General features: G+C 40.5%; 1 protein-coding gene across 4 annotated transcripts in view; it reads right to left on the bottom strand.

The window, feature by feature from the left end:
• Positions 1–2728, bottom strand: part of LOC307033659 (uncharacterized protein) — a 22514-nt gene extending 19786 nt beyond the window's left edge. Inside the window, exons 1-2 of one of the 4 annotated variants that reach the window (XR_013806600.1) lie at positions 1706–2596; positions 1–899 (exon numbers count right to left, since the gene is read on the bottom strand). The exon at positions 1–899 is cut by the window's left edge and continues 4737 nt beyond it. Coding sequence is in view for 1 of the 4 variants with exons in the window: in XM_079672194.1 (XP_079528320.1) it covers positions 1–230 (230 nt within the window). In the remaining 3 variants the exon portion in view is untranslated. Of the gene's footprint in view, positions 1659–1705 lie in introns of those variants that run through there. The other 3 variants (XR_013806601.1, XM_079672194.1, XR_013806602.1) reach the window with 3 other exon arrangements.
• Between the last annotated feature and the right edge of the window lie 13237 nt (positions 2729–15965).

Raw genomic sequence — 15965 nt, 5'->3', positions numbered from 1 at the left:
TGAGGCTGTAAAACAGCGTCCAGTAGTTTCTGGAGTCTCTTGTTCTCCTCTTTTGAAAGAGACAGCTCCTCCTCGAGATCTGCTATGGTATTTTCAAACAGAGCAAATATCTCTTCAGCAGCAACTGTGAGTCGCTGCTTCTTCACCGACAGCAGCATTTGGACTTTACTCATGTTTCCTAGATCACCTTTTCCTGCAGACTCCGTTAAACACACCGTTTCTCTCTCCATCAAACTCTCAATCTAGTGTTGCTAACGTGTTTCCAGCTAGCATGCTAAGCTAGCTCCTATAGTCCGAGGTAAACGCTCCAGAAAAAAGAGCACACAGTCCATTCAGAGCAGTGGTGTAGTCTACTTTTTTGTAGTGGGTATACTGTAATAATTGTATTCATCCATCCTAGAGCGACGCATCGCGGAGCGACATCTGTCTCGAAGCAACACCTCATGAACACCATCACACTTACTAATGCATAGACTAGTCTTGAGACTGGTTATGTGTTATCAACATGTCAATGTATTATAAGCATTTTTATGTGACTTTTAACTGCCAGTGAAATTAACAATAAAAAAATAAAAGAATGAACAATGATGGAAAAAGCCCACTTATCTTCTAGGGTTGAATAATTAATCGACATTTTTATCAAAATCTCAATATGGCCTACTGCAAACACAGTCTCTGACACAGCTCTCACCAAATTTCCAACTAAATCCTGTCCACCCTTCTCCGTGAGCTCCTGGGCTATTTTGTGTGCTCTGGACGTCTCATGTCGTCTAATCTTGTTTCTCAAAGAGGCCAAAGATGTTGATCTGCTTGAATCTGAGGACTGGATCTTAAAGTGCACCCACTCCTCAGACATAGACACTCGTTGTTCTGTGAGGACACCTACTGATTTTGTAGCGCTGCAAAGGAAATAAACAAAACCATGACTAATTAGCATAATACAAGTTTTTACCAATAACAATTGCAGAAAAGAGCCAAGATTTACTCAAAAGTATTTAATAAACTGCTTACAATATTTACATTATGGCTAACAAATGCATGAAAAGCAGATAAAAGGAGAAAAATGTTCCACTTTTTCAATAACTAATTATTTGACAACTACTGATAACTAACATATAGTAATGTAATGGTGCAAATGTTTTAAATGCACTTTTAACATGACCATGAATTAACTCTCATTTGCATAGTCATTGACTTTTTGAATTTCTGTTGTTTAGATCAGCTTTCCTTTGCATGTGTGCTGACATTTCCCTAACTTTCTGTCCCTCCACCCCAACCAAGGATGCCTGTTCTTAAATTCCATAGCCTAACTTTCAGTCCACAAGGCTGGCCAGGAGCTCTCATCTGTGTCCGAAACAAGGAGATAATATAAACATTGTGTTCTGTTTATGACTGCACACACACACACACACACACACACACACACACACACACACACACACACACACACACACACACACACACACACACACACACACACACACACACACACACACACACACACACACACACACACACACACACACACACACACACACACACACACACACACACACACACACACACACACACACACACACACACACACACACACTATCTCGCTCCCTTTCTCTTCCATTGATCCACCACACTAACGTTGATCAAATTAGCTAGCAAGTTAGCTACTGTTACGTTAATCATTCATAACCATGCTAATTTCACTTACTGGGTAAATTTGCGGTAGCGCCGGACTCGTTCTCTGTCACCTTTAGGACAGCCGCCTGACCTGGCTCTTCTTCTGTACTGGTAATAGGGGGAAACTTCGGAAAACATTAAAATATTGTCGTCTGTTTTCGTTTCATGTTTGCTTCCTGTTCAGCGCTCCGCGAACTTGAATGATGGAAGGATCAAATTCTGATAACGTTAGAGAAACGTGGGGTTTGTCAGAGCCGAACAAAGTGTGTTGCTGTTGCTTAGCAACAGGCCAAAGGCGACGGAAGCCCCAGACGTCCAAAAGTATTAACACAGAAGGGGGCGAAAGCGTGAAAGCGAAGTCACAAAATGATGTTGTTACGTATCATCGCTCATTTTTAAGAGGGCATACGGAAATCACTGGCATTTTCTAGTGGGTATACGGCGTATACCAGCGTATCACGTAGACTACACAACTGATTCAGAGGTTTATCCAAACGCACAGGTGATGGATCAGTAGTGCTGGAGCTCTCACACACTTTCTCAGGAACACAGAGAGAGAGAACCGTAGCGACGAGACGCCACATGGATTCAGGTTCTTCTTCTTCTTCTCTCGGTTTTTCTTCTTCTTCTTCTCTTGCTTTTGGCGGATTGCAAACAACTTGAAAGGTGCATACCGCCACCTACTGTACATGAGTATGAATCATCACATCATTCCAACTCTTTAACTTTAATATGCTCTAATAAAAATAAAAATAAAATCAATCAATCAATCAATAAAACCATGAAATAAATAAAACAAAAAACAAATCTATGTTCTTTCCTGACCTAATGTTAAATTATTTTTCCTACCCCAGTTTCACTCAAGAATTTAAACAGTGCCTTTCTGGTAGCTCTTACTCCCTCTCCTTTTGTTCCCAAAACACCAACCACACTCCACTCCCTCTCTCTCTCTAAGACTTTAGCCTTTAATTGTTCTCTTTCCGCTTTATAGATGTCACAATGTAACAATATATGTTCTACATCTTCTTTTACTGCACAGTTCCCACACTTGTTAGTGTCACTTTTCTCCACGATATACAGCGTACTATTGAAAGCCGTGTGATTTATTCGGAGTCTCGCCATCATGATTTCCTCCCTTCTGTTTCTTTCTTTATGAATATTAATTGTAATTGTATTTTGTACTTTTTGATAGTCCTTGCCTTTCTGGTCTTTCTCCCATCTTTCTGCCAGATCTCCATCCCTTTCTTCTTAATGACTGCTTTTCCTTCTCCTTTACCAAGTTGAACTGGTAGTGTTATTTGCTTTTGTAGTGCACTTTTTGCTAATTTATCAGCACACTCATTCCCTTTCACCCCCTCATGTGCAGGCACCCAGCAGAACTGCAGATCTATGCCGCTTCTGTGCAGTCTTAACAGGCTGTGATTCAGTGAGAATGTCTTCCCTAGTAGTTGTTGTTGATTGTATGCTTTGTAATATGGACAATGAATCTGTACATATAACCACCCTATCTGGTCTGACCTCTTCAACCCACTGCAATCCTATTATTACAGCAAGCATTTCTGCTGTATACACTGATAATTGATCAGACGCTCTTTTTAAAATAGATATTTTAAAGTCTGGGATGTATATGCCAACTCCAAAACACTCTTCCTTGTTCTTAGAGCCATCCGTATACATTTGTAGGTAATTGTAGTACTTTTCGTTCAGATACATACTTGTTTTAATTCCCACTTCATTTATTTGCCACTCTTTTTTCCTTTCTATGATACTCATATCTGTTTTAGCTTCTGGGAACAGCCATGGGGGAACACTGCTAAATGGGGTTGCTTTGGCAAACGTGATGGTCTCCACTCCATATGCCCTCGTTCTCTCCTCACTCGTCCAGCCAAACCCACGTCCCTGGAATTTTGCATATTCCCAGCAATCCTGTAATATTCTGTTTGAAATATTTTCTTCTCCACTTCCTTGTAGTCTGACCCAGTATGACAGAGCAAGTCTCTCTCTTCTGATCTCCAGCGGTGTCTCTCCTGCTTCTATCAGAACTGCATTGATAGGGGATGACTTTATCGCTCCAATACACAGTGCTCCAATGCTTTATATTGTATTCTATCAATTTTTAAAAGCGATGTTTTTGCTGCTGCTCCATACACTATACAACCATAGTCTATTGTGGACCTCATAATTGATCTGTAAATGTCTATTAATGCTTGTTTATCTGCGCCCCAGTTGCATCCAGCTACAGCTCGCAATAAATTTGATACTTTTTTGCATTTTGTTTCCACTTGATTAATATGCATTTTCCATGTGTATTTGCTATCACACCACAGTCCTAGGTATTTGAACTCATTCACCTTTGTCATTGGACGCTCATATAGTGTTAACTGTTGGCCATCAATCTTGCTTTTGTTGGTAAATACCATGTAGCATGACTTGCTTTCTGACATTTTGACCACCTCTCCACTTTTGTAATCGCTCTAGCTATATTCTCCATTACGTATGGGGCATTTCTTCCCCTCATCCAAATAGCCCCATCATCTGCGTACAGAGCCGATTGTATGCATGTGTCTAAGCATGTAAATATATCATTAATCATGATGTTAAATAATATTGGACTGACTGCACTCCCTTGGGGAATACCATTTCCTATTTCAAAATAATTGGAAATATCTGCTCCAACCTTTACTCTAAATGTCCTGTCTGTTAAAAAGGCCCTTACCCAATTGTACATTCTCCCTCCAATACCCATTCTACCCAATTTGATCAGTAGCCCATCCCTCCACATAGAGTCATACGCCTTTTCAATGTCAAAGTACACTATTGCCATTATCTCTTTCATTTTCAATGTTTTTTCCACATCGTTACTCACTCTTACTAATGCATCTATTGTGGACCGCCCTTTACGAAATCCGCTCTGAAAACTACTCAGCAGCCCTTTCTGTTCCAGTATTTGTGAGAGCCTACGGACAATGATCTTTTCCATCCATTAACATAGGTGTGATTTAAGAGCTATTGGTCTGTAGTTACTAGGGTTAGCTGTATCTTTCCCTGGCTTATTGAATGGTAGCACGATTGCTGTTTTCCACAAACTTAGCATACCTCCTTCTCTCCAGATTTTATTGGAAAGAATCAGCACCATTTTCATAGTTTCCATAGGTAACTCTCTAAATATAGCATAACATAGCTGGTCTTGTCCTGGGGCTGTATATCCTGTACCTTGTAAGGCTATTTTGAGTTCTGACATTGTAATTTCCACATCCAGAGCTGACCTATTATCCTGTCTCTTCTCCTTCACGTTTTCATTCTCTGCTAGTAACTGCTGTTTTTGCTACCTATGAATATCACTGAGATGCTCCCCACTATGTACTGCTGCAAGTGTCCTTCCTAACATATCTGCCTTCTCTTTATCTGTCACTGCCAGCCTCTCCCCATCAACCAAGGCTGGAATTTTAATGGATTTCCTTTTCCGGCTCATCCGCTTAAACATGGACCAGACATCACCCAATTTAACTCCTCTGCCAAAGGTAGAACAAAATTCTCTCCATGTTCTCTTTTTTGTATATTTTATTGTCCTTCGAGCAGATGCCCTTTTCCTTTGAAACTCTATAACATTATTTTGTGTCATGTTTTTCATTAATTCTCTAAATGCATTATTTCACTCTTTAATAGCCCTGCTGCATTCCTCATTCCACCATGGCACCACTTTCTTCCTACCCTTGATTGTTGTTTTGGGTATATTCTTCTTCTTCTTCTTCTTCTTCTCACAGTTTTTGGCGGATTGCAAACAGCTTTAAGGTGCATATCGCCACCTACTGTACAATAGTGTGTTTCACCATATCATCCTATCACCACTTGTGGAATTATACCACTGTATTTACGTTGTTTTAAATTCTTCCAATCAATCCTGTTTCACTCAAATATTTAAGAATGGCCTTCCTGGTAGCTCTTACCCCCTCACCTTCTGTTCCCAGTGTCCCCATCAGGCTCCACTCCCTGCCTGCCTCTCTGACCCTGTCTCTTAGTGTTTCCCTCTCTGTTTTGTACATGTTGCATTGTAATATGATGTGTTCCACATTTTCTTTCACTCCACACCCCCTGCATTCTTCAACTTCACTTTTTCCCTTTAAAAACATTTCGCCGTTTAATCCTGTATGATCCAGTCTGAGTCTAGTGAATGTGATCTCCTCCCGTGTGTTTCTTTCTGTAAGGACTTTATTATGACTGATTTGTGTAACTTGTGGTATCTCCTCCCTTTTTGATCTTCCTCCCACCTTTTCTGTCATATTTCCATACCCTTCTTCTTATTGCTTTTCCTTCTCCTTTTCCAAGTGAAACTGGTATTGCCATTTCCTTTTGTAACGCCTCTTTTGCTAACTTATCAGCATGCTCATTCCCTTGAACCCCCTCATGTGCAGGCACCCAGCATACCTGCACATCTATTCCCCTCCTCTGAAGTCTCAGTAAGCAGTGGTTAACCCTCTGGAGTCTAATTGTATTTTCTCGATTTTTAGATGTTTTCTTAAATCACCTTTTAAATGTATTTCTTCGAACATTGCGCCCCATTTGTTACATATCAAAATGTTCTAGACAATCTCTGGTATTGCTATTAATGCTGTCAAAATTATCGTGTTAACGGCGGTAATTAATTTTTTGAATTATGCGTTAAAATATTTAACGCATGCGCAGAATGGCCCGCCCCATACATCCCACCAGTGGCAATGCCAGGGTATGCCTGGGGTAGGCTACAGCCATATGGCTTAGCCCCACCATGAAAAATGATATTAAAGTAAGCTAAATAAAGTCCGCCAACTCGCGCGGAGTAAATTGCACAGACAGCAGTTAGTAAGATTGATTTCAGTAGCCACTTGTCTGGAAATACCGAAGACTAGAAACGGTTTTGAAAACTTTTGTCACGTAGTGATCGTCTTCTCAATAGAACATATTTGATCATGTCTTCTGGACAATCAGAATCAAGATAACGGCGTGGTGTTGCTGCAGGAAGTCCCGAAGGAGAATACTTTTGCTGTAGTAGGCTACATCTCTGCTCTATATACATCGATACAACATTACGTGTTGATAGAAATCAACACGTAATGAAATAAGACGCCACGGTTTGATGATTGATAGGTGTGTGGGCTGTCTTTCATTTTGACACACAGAAAAATGTTATAATAAACATACATACTCTATGTTAAATGGATATATCCGCCTTCTTTCATTTATTTTTCCATTCCCAAAACCATATGCATAAAGAAATGGCTTATTTTGGACATAGTTCGAATGGTGATTAATTTTGAAGGTGTGATTAATCTGATTAAACATTTGAATCGTTTGACAGCCCTAATTGCTATATATGCAAATTACTCACCTTAGAGCACTGTTTGATGAGATAAGTAGCTCAAAAGCTTAACATTTGACATCCGATTTTCGGAAAATCTTCAAAACTATTGTGAAAACACAAATGTACTCATGTGATCGAATTTTTTTGGTGTTTTAGATTTGGTTACCAAAGTCTTAGGATCACAAAATCAGTGAAATATTTGAATTACACTGTAAATAAATGTGTTATTCTAAAATGAAAAAAATTAAATTGACATTTTGAGTAAAATAGGTGTTTATCACTCTACTTTCACCACAGCCAGTGGCGTTTTCTCCTGGAGGCCAAGGGAAGCCAGGCTTCCCCTGTTTTTTCGGATTGTAGTTATAATTTTAATAAATAAATAAAAACACTTCGTTTAGTTTCGGAAATTCTTTGTTGTGTGTTGCTGCCGGCCCGTCTCTCCCCCATTCTCATTGAGTATTTTACAAAGAGTGAAACAGCGTCCCTCGTGTTATGGTGAAAAAGTAGATTGCACTCTCGGTTGCGAGAGGAGGCCAGCCGAAATTTGCTTCCCTTGGTGAAAAAAAATGGAGGGATTGACCAATCAGATGAGGTTCACGTCATGCCCCTGCCAACCTGTGATTGGTCAGGGCCACGCCAAGGGAAGCCAGAGGCGGCTGGCTTCCCTTGCCTCACAATCCAATCAAATGGCATCAACTTAGTGGTGCAGTGACGCGTCCCAAAAAGCGAAAGTAAGCTGTGCTAGGTTTCCCTCGACAAAATAGCAATGGGATTTCTCCATAGGATTTTGGAAAATAGCTCGAAAAAAGGTCAATGGAAAACGAACCTGTTAGGTAAATGCACGTTTTGTTCAGTCGGATAATATCCACATGTCTACCCTACTTTTATAATTTTCGAATCATAAATCTAATCGATAGAAGATAGATTGCGTCACTGCACCACTCTCACCGCCGTTAGAAAGTAGCAAGCAACTGAAGCAAGTGCAATTATGGAGGGTGGAGATTTGGAGTATTTAATCAAAAATAATTGTCCTAAACTTCCGCTGCAGCAGCAACAACAAGTACAATCTGATGATAGGCCAATGCCCAAACTGGAGCTGTGTACAGCGAGGAACAAAGGAGCGAACCGGACGTAAAACGTTAAAGGTCTCCTGATTTAGTTTGTGAATGAATGCTTATTAGAATTTGGGCTGGAGAGTGCGTGCGGACCTTTCGGTCAGATAACAGGCGTGTGTAAGTCCTGCATCTGTATGATACAAATGTGTGTAAAATGATACCGGGCGCTGTAATCACTCATCTGGTTACGTTATTACATTGACCACCACACCCCCCACCCCAAAAGAAAGGACGTATTATTGGCTTCCCCTAATTTTTTCCCCACGCGACGCTATTGACCACAGCAGGGACTGAGATACATTAGGACTGAATAGTGACTTCATATTACATACCAAGGTTCATGTGATGTGTACAAATACAAATTGAGCATTCAAACTTTTTTTTTTCAACCAACAATTTATTATAAATATGCTTTTTTCAACCAACTATTTATATAAATATAAGAAACTGGAAAATGTCACTATTTACAATATTGAACATCAGAACTTTCAACCAACTATTCATTATAAATGTCAAGACAGTGTCAAGGTCTGTGTCTGTCTTCCAAGACAGTGGGTCTGGCTGCTGTGAAGATGGGGGTGATGGTGCATTGGTTGCTGTGTAGGTGGGGGGTACAAGTGCTATACGAGACCTCCACGAGACCTCCTTGCTGGCTGGGTTGAAGGTGATGGCTGTGGTGGAGCCTTTGTGCCAGGCCCGGATTGGCCATCGGGAGGACCGGGAGGCTTCCCGATGGCCTGGCCTGTTAAGTGGGCTGCTGGCCTGTCTTTTTGTATGTATTGTGAACGCAACGCTGCGAAAATGTGGGTCTGACTCTGCCTCACAGAGGGCGACTGGCTGTCTACATGATGTGGCCTGCCGACATGGCCACTTTCATACAGATCATACACTAATGCCCTCGATTGGTCTATGTGTGTCATTCAAGCTCGGGAGGGTGTGTATGTGTGGCGCGAGCAAGCGAGAGAGAAAGCGCGCGCACCGGTTACGTGTAGGCTATTGTTTTTATTAGCATCTGGTGCTAGCTAGCTGCACTAATGGATATAATGAGCTGTCAACAAGGTGGAGGAGAGTCCTCTCCTGTCAGACTGAGAGACTGATAACTACAGCTCAGGTGAGGTCAAGGACTCTGAGTGTTTAGATAGTTAACTTAGTCTAAGTTCTCAGTGGGTCTCAAACGGTTTAGTCACCATTTATGTAAACACATATTTCCATTTGAAGGGGGAGTGATTAGTAACATAAGCATGAATAATAAAAAATGTTTTTAACTAGCTGAAAAAAGGTAAGATAAACTTTAAAAACTTGTTGAGAGCTAAAACTAGTCTTTGCTGCTGCCTCAAAGAGGAGAAGGGAGCAGAGGAGGGAGACAGGTGAGGCTGGTTCAGGAGCCCAGACACACTCACAACCATAAATGAACCAAAAACAAATAAACAAGTTTCAATGTGTTTTCATATTGGATATGGTATGTTATTGGTTATAGCCATGTACTTATGATTTTATGATTATTTAAATGTATACAGTTCTGTTTCATATGGGTGTAGTCTCTTTATTTCCCCCTCAAAGTGCACCAGATTGATGCATTCAAGTCCAACATTTAAAAAATAATAATCTTACCGGGGCCCCCGGACCCCCCTAGAGGATTTTAGGTCCACCTCCATTTAAAATATGTTCACAATGATAGGTTCCTAAATAGATTTGCAATTTTTTTTTTAATAGTAACCTATGTCTAGTTTTTTCTGGGGTAGTAGATTTAAAGTTTAGGGATATCACTATGGGCAGCAACGCTCTAAATATTGACAAATAAATCCAGGAAAATGGCACAAAAGAAAACTGGTAGTGGCCTGGCTGGGTGTATAATTCCCGGCCTGAATAATTGTCCCAGTCCGGCCCTGCTTTGTGCTGAGGTGTATCTTGACCTGGTGGCAGCCGCAGATGGAGGTCGAGGCAGCTGTAGTGATGGCTCTGGTGAAGGCCCTTGAGCCAGCCAGCCAGCCAGCCAGCCACACACTTCCAGTTACTTTACATTCAGAATAAAATCAAAGACACACATATAACATAGGCTACATCTGATTACAAAGTCTCATCTGTACAGGACGGTAAAATAATAATAGGCACACATATAAATACATCTATGACAGCCTCATCTGTACAGAACAGTATGATAAAATAATCGATGGCCGGTTTAAAGTTGTATTATTGGGGGCCGCTGGTTTAATAAAAGAGGTTAACAGTTGTGCTTTCCTCGTCATACCGGGGGGTGGAGATCCCCGGCGAGCTGCCTCGTCGAGGATCTCAACATGGTGGATGGCCTGGAGGAGTTTAAAATACGTTTTCCTTAAAATCATGCCCTCAGGGATTCTAAGTGCCTCATGGGGGGCCCTAGGCAGGAGAAGCGGCAAAAGGCGAGAGGGAGGGGGGGAGCTAAAACATTAAACTGTTTATAATAAGACGAAGCAGCCACAAGGAAGGTCGGTTGGGAGAGGGGAGAGAAAAAGAATAACAGGGAAAAGAGTAATGCTATAATACCCTAAGGTAAAATATATAAGGTCAAACAGGAGAAAATAAGTTAAGGTGCAACTGTAAGGGTTTACAGTAATATATTTATTTATAAAACAAACAGGAAGTGAAGGACCTATATATAGGGGGAGTGGAAGTGGTGTAGTGCTGTGATAGGGCATCACTTTAGCACCTCCTTCTGGTTTGGGTGCAAGAGCCATGTGCTGCGAGGAGCTCTGCGCTCTGTGGGTCTCGCAGCCCGCTCCTCTCTGGCTGCGCTCTGCCTCTATTCACACCGCTTTTCCCCAGGTTTCAGACACTTTTTGCTGGGTAGAAAAGCCATGTGCTTCACCGTGGATCTCTGCATGTGAGCCTCTGGGTCTGAGACCCTAGCAGTGACTCTGCTGTTTTTACCTTCTTGTACATTTCGTGAGTCAAATGTTAACGAAACGGACAGATTTCCGTCCACATCAGCGGCTGTCGAATTAAAACAGTTTAATGCACTTTTAAAGAGCAACTTGCAGGGGTTTTTTTTCTACATTTATGCTTAAACTTGCTTGAAATTTACAATTAAAAAAGTGAGTGCAGGATTTGATATATTTTAGCATAAGGGCAGGAATTCAGAGGAAAAGGAGCAATTTTGAGCTCTGCTCTTAAAAACTGCTTTTTTTTAAGGTCATAGTCAAACGCGTCATATTACATCACAAAGGGGACACATCTCCGCTCTCTGACCGCGGGAATAGTTAGTAGTTGCGTTAAGAAGTTGTGTTGAGCAGTTGTGTTTTAGTGAGCTGGTATTTTTCGGTAGTTTTACATTGTATTTCAACACTGCAGGTATGTCATGCGTGCTAGCAGCCCATAATCCACACTATATACATACAATAAATCAATGTGAATTCTGTTTCCAATTTGTTTAATTTTTCCCTTAAAAAAATTACAAAAATGAAAACACTGTTAAAGAACCGGATCGATAAGCAGTATTTGTAAATGTTTCAATCGGGCCTCATTAGTTCACAGTGGCACAGGATCATCTGCCAATACAAGCACTTCTGTTCATGTTCAATCCATAATAATTAGGGCCGGTACTCGATTAAAAAAATTAATCTAATTAATTATAGGCTTTGTAATTAATTAATCGCAATTAATCGCATTTTTAATCACATATAAATATTTGACCCGAGAACAGTGAGAAGCAATTTTTTTCACATGGATTTTAGTATACCATTGAATAATGACTGAATACATAAGCTTAAGCAACAAAACATTGTTTATTTTTTTCAAGGTGGTACTTAACAAAGACCAACAGAAAAGTGCAATTTTTGCCATAAAGTGTAGCAATAGCATATTTAGGAATATAGTACATTTCAGAGATTCAGGTAGCCTATAGGTAGGTAGACCTTCTGTAAACTATAACACTTTGTTTTTTAAGTAAAACACAATACTTTCAAGTACATTCAGAACATTGGAAACCCTGACTATTAGAAAACATCTCTCTGTTGCTTCAGAGGCCATAACAGACTTTGTTGATTTACCAACAGTTGATTTAAAAAATCTAATCAATTTCAGTCCAACTCTCTCAATAACCTTGGCCAAAACAATAAACAGTTCAACATAAAGTGCCAGTTGCACCAACAACGTAATAAATAGTTCAACATAAAGTGTACCATTTAAAATCAAATAAAAAAGTGCCAGTGATTGACCTCAATCCCTCCTATTCTTCCAATATCCTGATGAAAAATAAAATCTCTCTGTTGCATAGGCCACTGTTTGATCAACGCGAATTGGGTGTGGGTCCTTTTACTCCGAGTCGGGCTAACGTCCACGCTAGCTTCCACGCTAGCTGCCTCTTGCATTGAGGTGATACTTGAGGCTTGATGTGCTGCGGTGATATGCAAATTCCTTTTTGCATAATTTGCAAACAACCGTGCTCTTATCGATGCTTCCATCCGTCCGTTTTTTAAAACAAAATGTCCCATCCACGGGGCCAACCAAAGCGGTCTCATCAGCTTCTTTGTTCACATTTGACTATTGTTCACTGTGGTTCGTTGTTGTTTGAAGTCATGAACGTTAGTTGGTGCTCCAGTATAATCGGTACCCCTGACACTCATCCAGTGAGAAACGTTCCGCAGTGCAAAAATAAGTGCGATTAAAATGCGTTAATTTTTGTGTAATTAATTAATCTTAATTAACGCGTTAAAGTCCCGGCCCTAATAATAATATATAAAATATATATTTTTGTCTCGTTATTATTTGCAGAGAAAATGTAACGTTCGTACAATTAATACATTAAAATTAATTCTAACAATCTAAGTGGGAACCGGGTTAGGGAGGGCTCGCAAATATTTCCAATCACCCAAGGGGGGCCTGACGGAAAAAGGTTGGGAACCACTGTTTTAGAGGACTAGGGCCATATCCAACCCTGCATTGTTAGGGCTGCTTTCTCAAGAATCTTTGAGAGGAACGGAAGATTAGAAATAGGTCTATAGTTGGCTAAAACCTCTGGATCGAGGTTCTGCTTTTTAAGAAGCGGTTTTATCACTGCTACTTTGAATGATTGTGGAACATAGCCTGATAATAAAGACATATTCATAATATTTAATAAAGAAGTGCTAATTAATGGAAAAACTTATTTTAACAGCTTAGTTGGAATCGGGTCTAAGATACACGTTGATGGTTTAGAAGAGAGAATCATTGAATTTAATTGTTCAAGGTTTATGGCTGAAAAGCATTCTAGTTTACTATCTAGTGTAATATTAGAACTTACGTTTCCGGGAGCTGTTGATAATACTATACTGGTCAAAGGCAAGAGGTCATTGATTTTGTTTCTAAGAGTAACAATTTTATCGTTAAAAAAGCACATAAAATCATTACTACTGAGTGCTATGGGAATAGAAGGCTCAGTCGAGCTGTGGCTCTCTGTCAGCCTGGCTACAGTGCTGAAAAGAAATCTTGCATTATTCTTATTCTCATCTATTAATGAAGAGTATTAGACTGCTCTCGCTTTACGCAGTGCTTTCTTATATTCATTGAGAGTAATATGCCAAATTAAACGAGATTCTTCAAGTTTAGTGGAACGCTATTTCCTTTCAAGTTGTCTCGACTTTTGCTTTATTTTGCGGGTTTCGGCATTATGCCATGGAGCTAATCTATGTTGTTTTATTTTCTTCTTTTTCAAAGGAGTAACAGAGTCTCATTTTATTCGCAGCGCATCTTTAGCACTATCAACAACATGATCAATTTGGGGTGGTGTAAATTTTGTATAAGTTTCCTCCCTTACATGCAGACATGCTATCGAGTTAAGTATTGGTGGAATCTCTTCATTAAATTTGGCTATAGCACTAACAGATAGGTTTCTGCTGCAGGAGCCTTTGACTAATGCTTTGTAGTCTAGTAAGAGTACTTCAAAAGTTACTAAGAAATGGTCGGATAAAGCAGGATTATGCGGTTCGACTAATAGTTGCTCAATTTCAATACCATAAGTCAGAACAAGGTCGAGAGTGTGATTATAGCAGTGGGTTGGTTTATTTACACTCTGACAGAAACCAACATAATCTAATATAGAGTTAAATGCAACAGTAAGGATATTTTTATCATCGTCAACATGAATATTAAAGTCACCTACGATAATTACTTTATCTGTTTTAAGTACCAAAGTTGATAAAAACTCAGAGAATTCTGATAAGAATTCTGAATAAGGACCTGGTGCACGGTACACTGTAACAAATAAGATTGGCTGCAAAGTTTTCCAGGTCGGATGCGTAAGACTAAAAACGAGGCTTTCAAAGGAGGTATAATTTTTTTTTTTTTTTAGTATTGATAAGTAAGCTTGAGTCAAAGATTGCTGCAACTCCACCTCCTCGGCCCGTGCCTCGGGCAATGTGAGTATTGATATGGCTGGGTGGAGTGGCCTCCTTTATGCCCACATATTCTTCATGTCTCAACCAAGTTTCAGTGAGACAGCATATATCAATATTATAATCTGATATTAAATCATTTACCAATATTGCTTTAGATGCTAGAGATCTTATGTTTAAGAGACCACATTTAATCTTCCTGTTTTGTTGCACTGTAGTAGTTGTTACTTTGACTTTTATTAGGTTATTATGTATGACACCTCTATTAGGTTTTACCTTAAATTGTCCTTGGGCAGACACACACACCGTTAATATTGGGTATTTTATCGGGTTCGGGATTCCTATGGATGACTGCCTAGGAGAGAGCGCAGAGAAGCGTGTAAGACTGCGACTCTGCCTCCTGGTCTCAACTCCAGTTCGTCATGGATTAAGTCCACAAAGCCCTGAAATGTTTGCCGAAATGAGATTTGCACCTTCCAAAGTAGGATGAAAGCTGTCTCTCTTAATTAGACCAGGTTTTCCCCAGAAGGCTGTCCAATTATTTACGAAGCCCACATTGTTTGCTGAGCACCACCAAGACAACCAGCGCTGAAATGATGACATGCGGCTATACATGTCATCATTGATCAGATTGGGGAGGGGACCAGAGAAGATTACGGTGTCCGACATTGTTTTAGCATAACTACACACCGACGCCACATTAAGTTTGGTGCATTCTGATTGGCGTAAACGAACATCATTACCACCGGCGTGAATAACAATCCTACTGTATTTACATTTATTTTTAGCCAGCAGTTTAAGATGCGCCTCAACGTCGCCCGCTCTGGCCCCGGGAATGCATGTGACTGTGGAGGCTTCGGTCTCTAAATTCACGTGTCTCATAATAGAGCTACCAATAACCAGAGTTGGCTTCTCAGCGGGTGTCTCGCTGAGTGGGGAATATCTGTTAGATACGTGAACGGGGTGGTGGGGACCTGCGGGTTTCGCGTTATGCCCCTTCTGAACAGTCACCCAATCTCCCTGCTGCTCGGGAGTTGCCGGGGGACGGCTAAGAGGAGCTACATTTTGCCGGTCCGCACCGGCTAACATGGGCTTTACTGTAGCTGAGTTATTTTCTAAGATGCAGAGCCGGGCTTCTATGGCTATGATTCCCACCTACAACCTAACAACTATACTACATTTAACACATGTATCGGTACCAGTAAAGGAGGTAGGGAAGTAACCAAACATGAGACAGTTAGAGCAGGAAATAGCACCCGAGGGTGGGGAAAGAGCCATGGCTAGCTATCAAGCTAAAGTAGCTACTGTTAGCAAACCCGAAAAGAGTGTAGGCAACTGTGGAGTTACAGTCGCTAAGAGAAGGAGAGTTGTGAGTGCTTAAGCTGTAGTAACGTGTGATTACAACATAATACTGTCTTCTAAAATGTAGTAAAGTAGAAGTATAAAGCAGCATAAACTGAGACGTATTGGCATCAACCACTACTTACTACT

Source organism: Notothenia rossii (genome assembly GCF_949606895.1).
Source record: "Notothenia rossii genome assembly, chromosome: 3".
In the NCBI taxonomy this organism is placed as follows: domain Eukaryota; kingdom Metazoa; phylum Chordata; class Actinopteri; order Perciformes; family Nototheniidae; genus Notothenia; species Notothenia rossii.
This window is presented reverse-complemented; position numbering and strand designations above follow the sequence as displayed.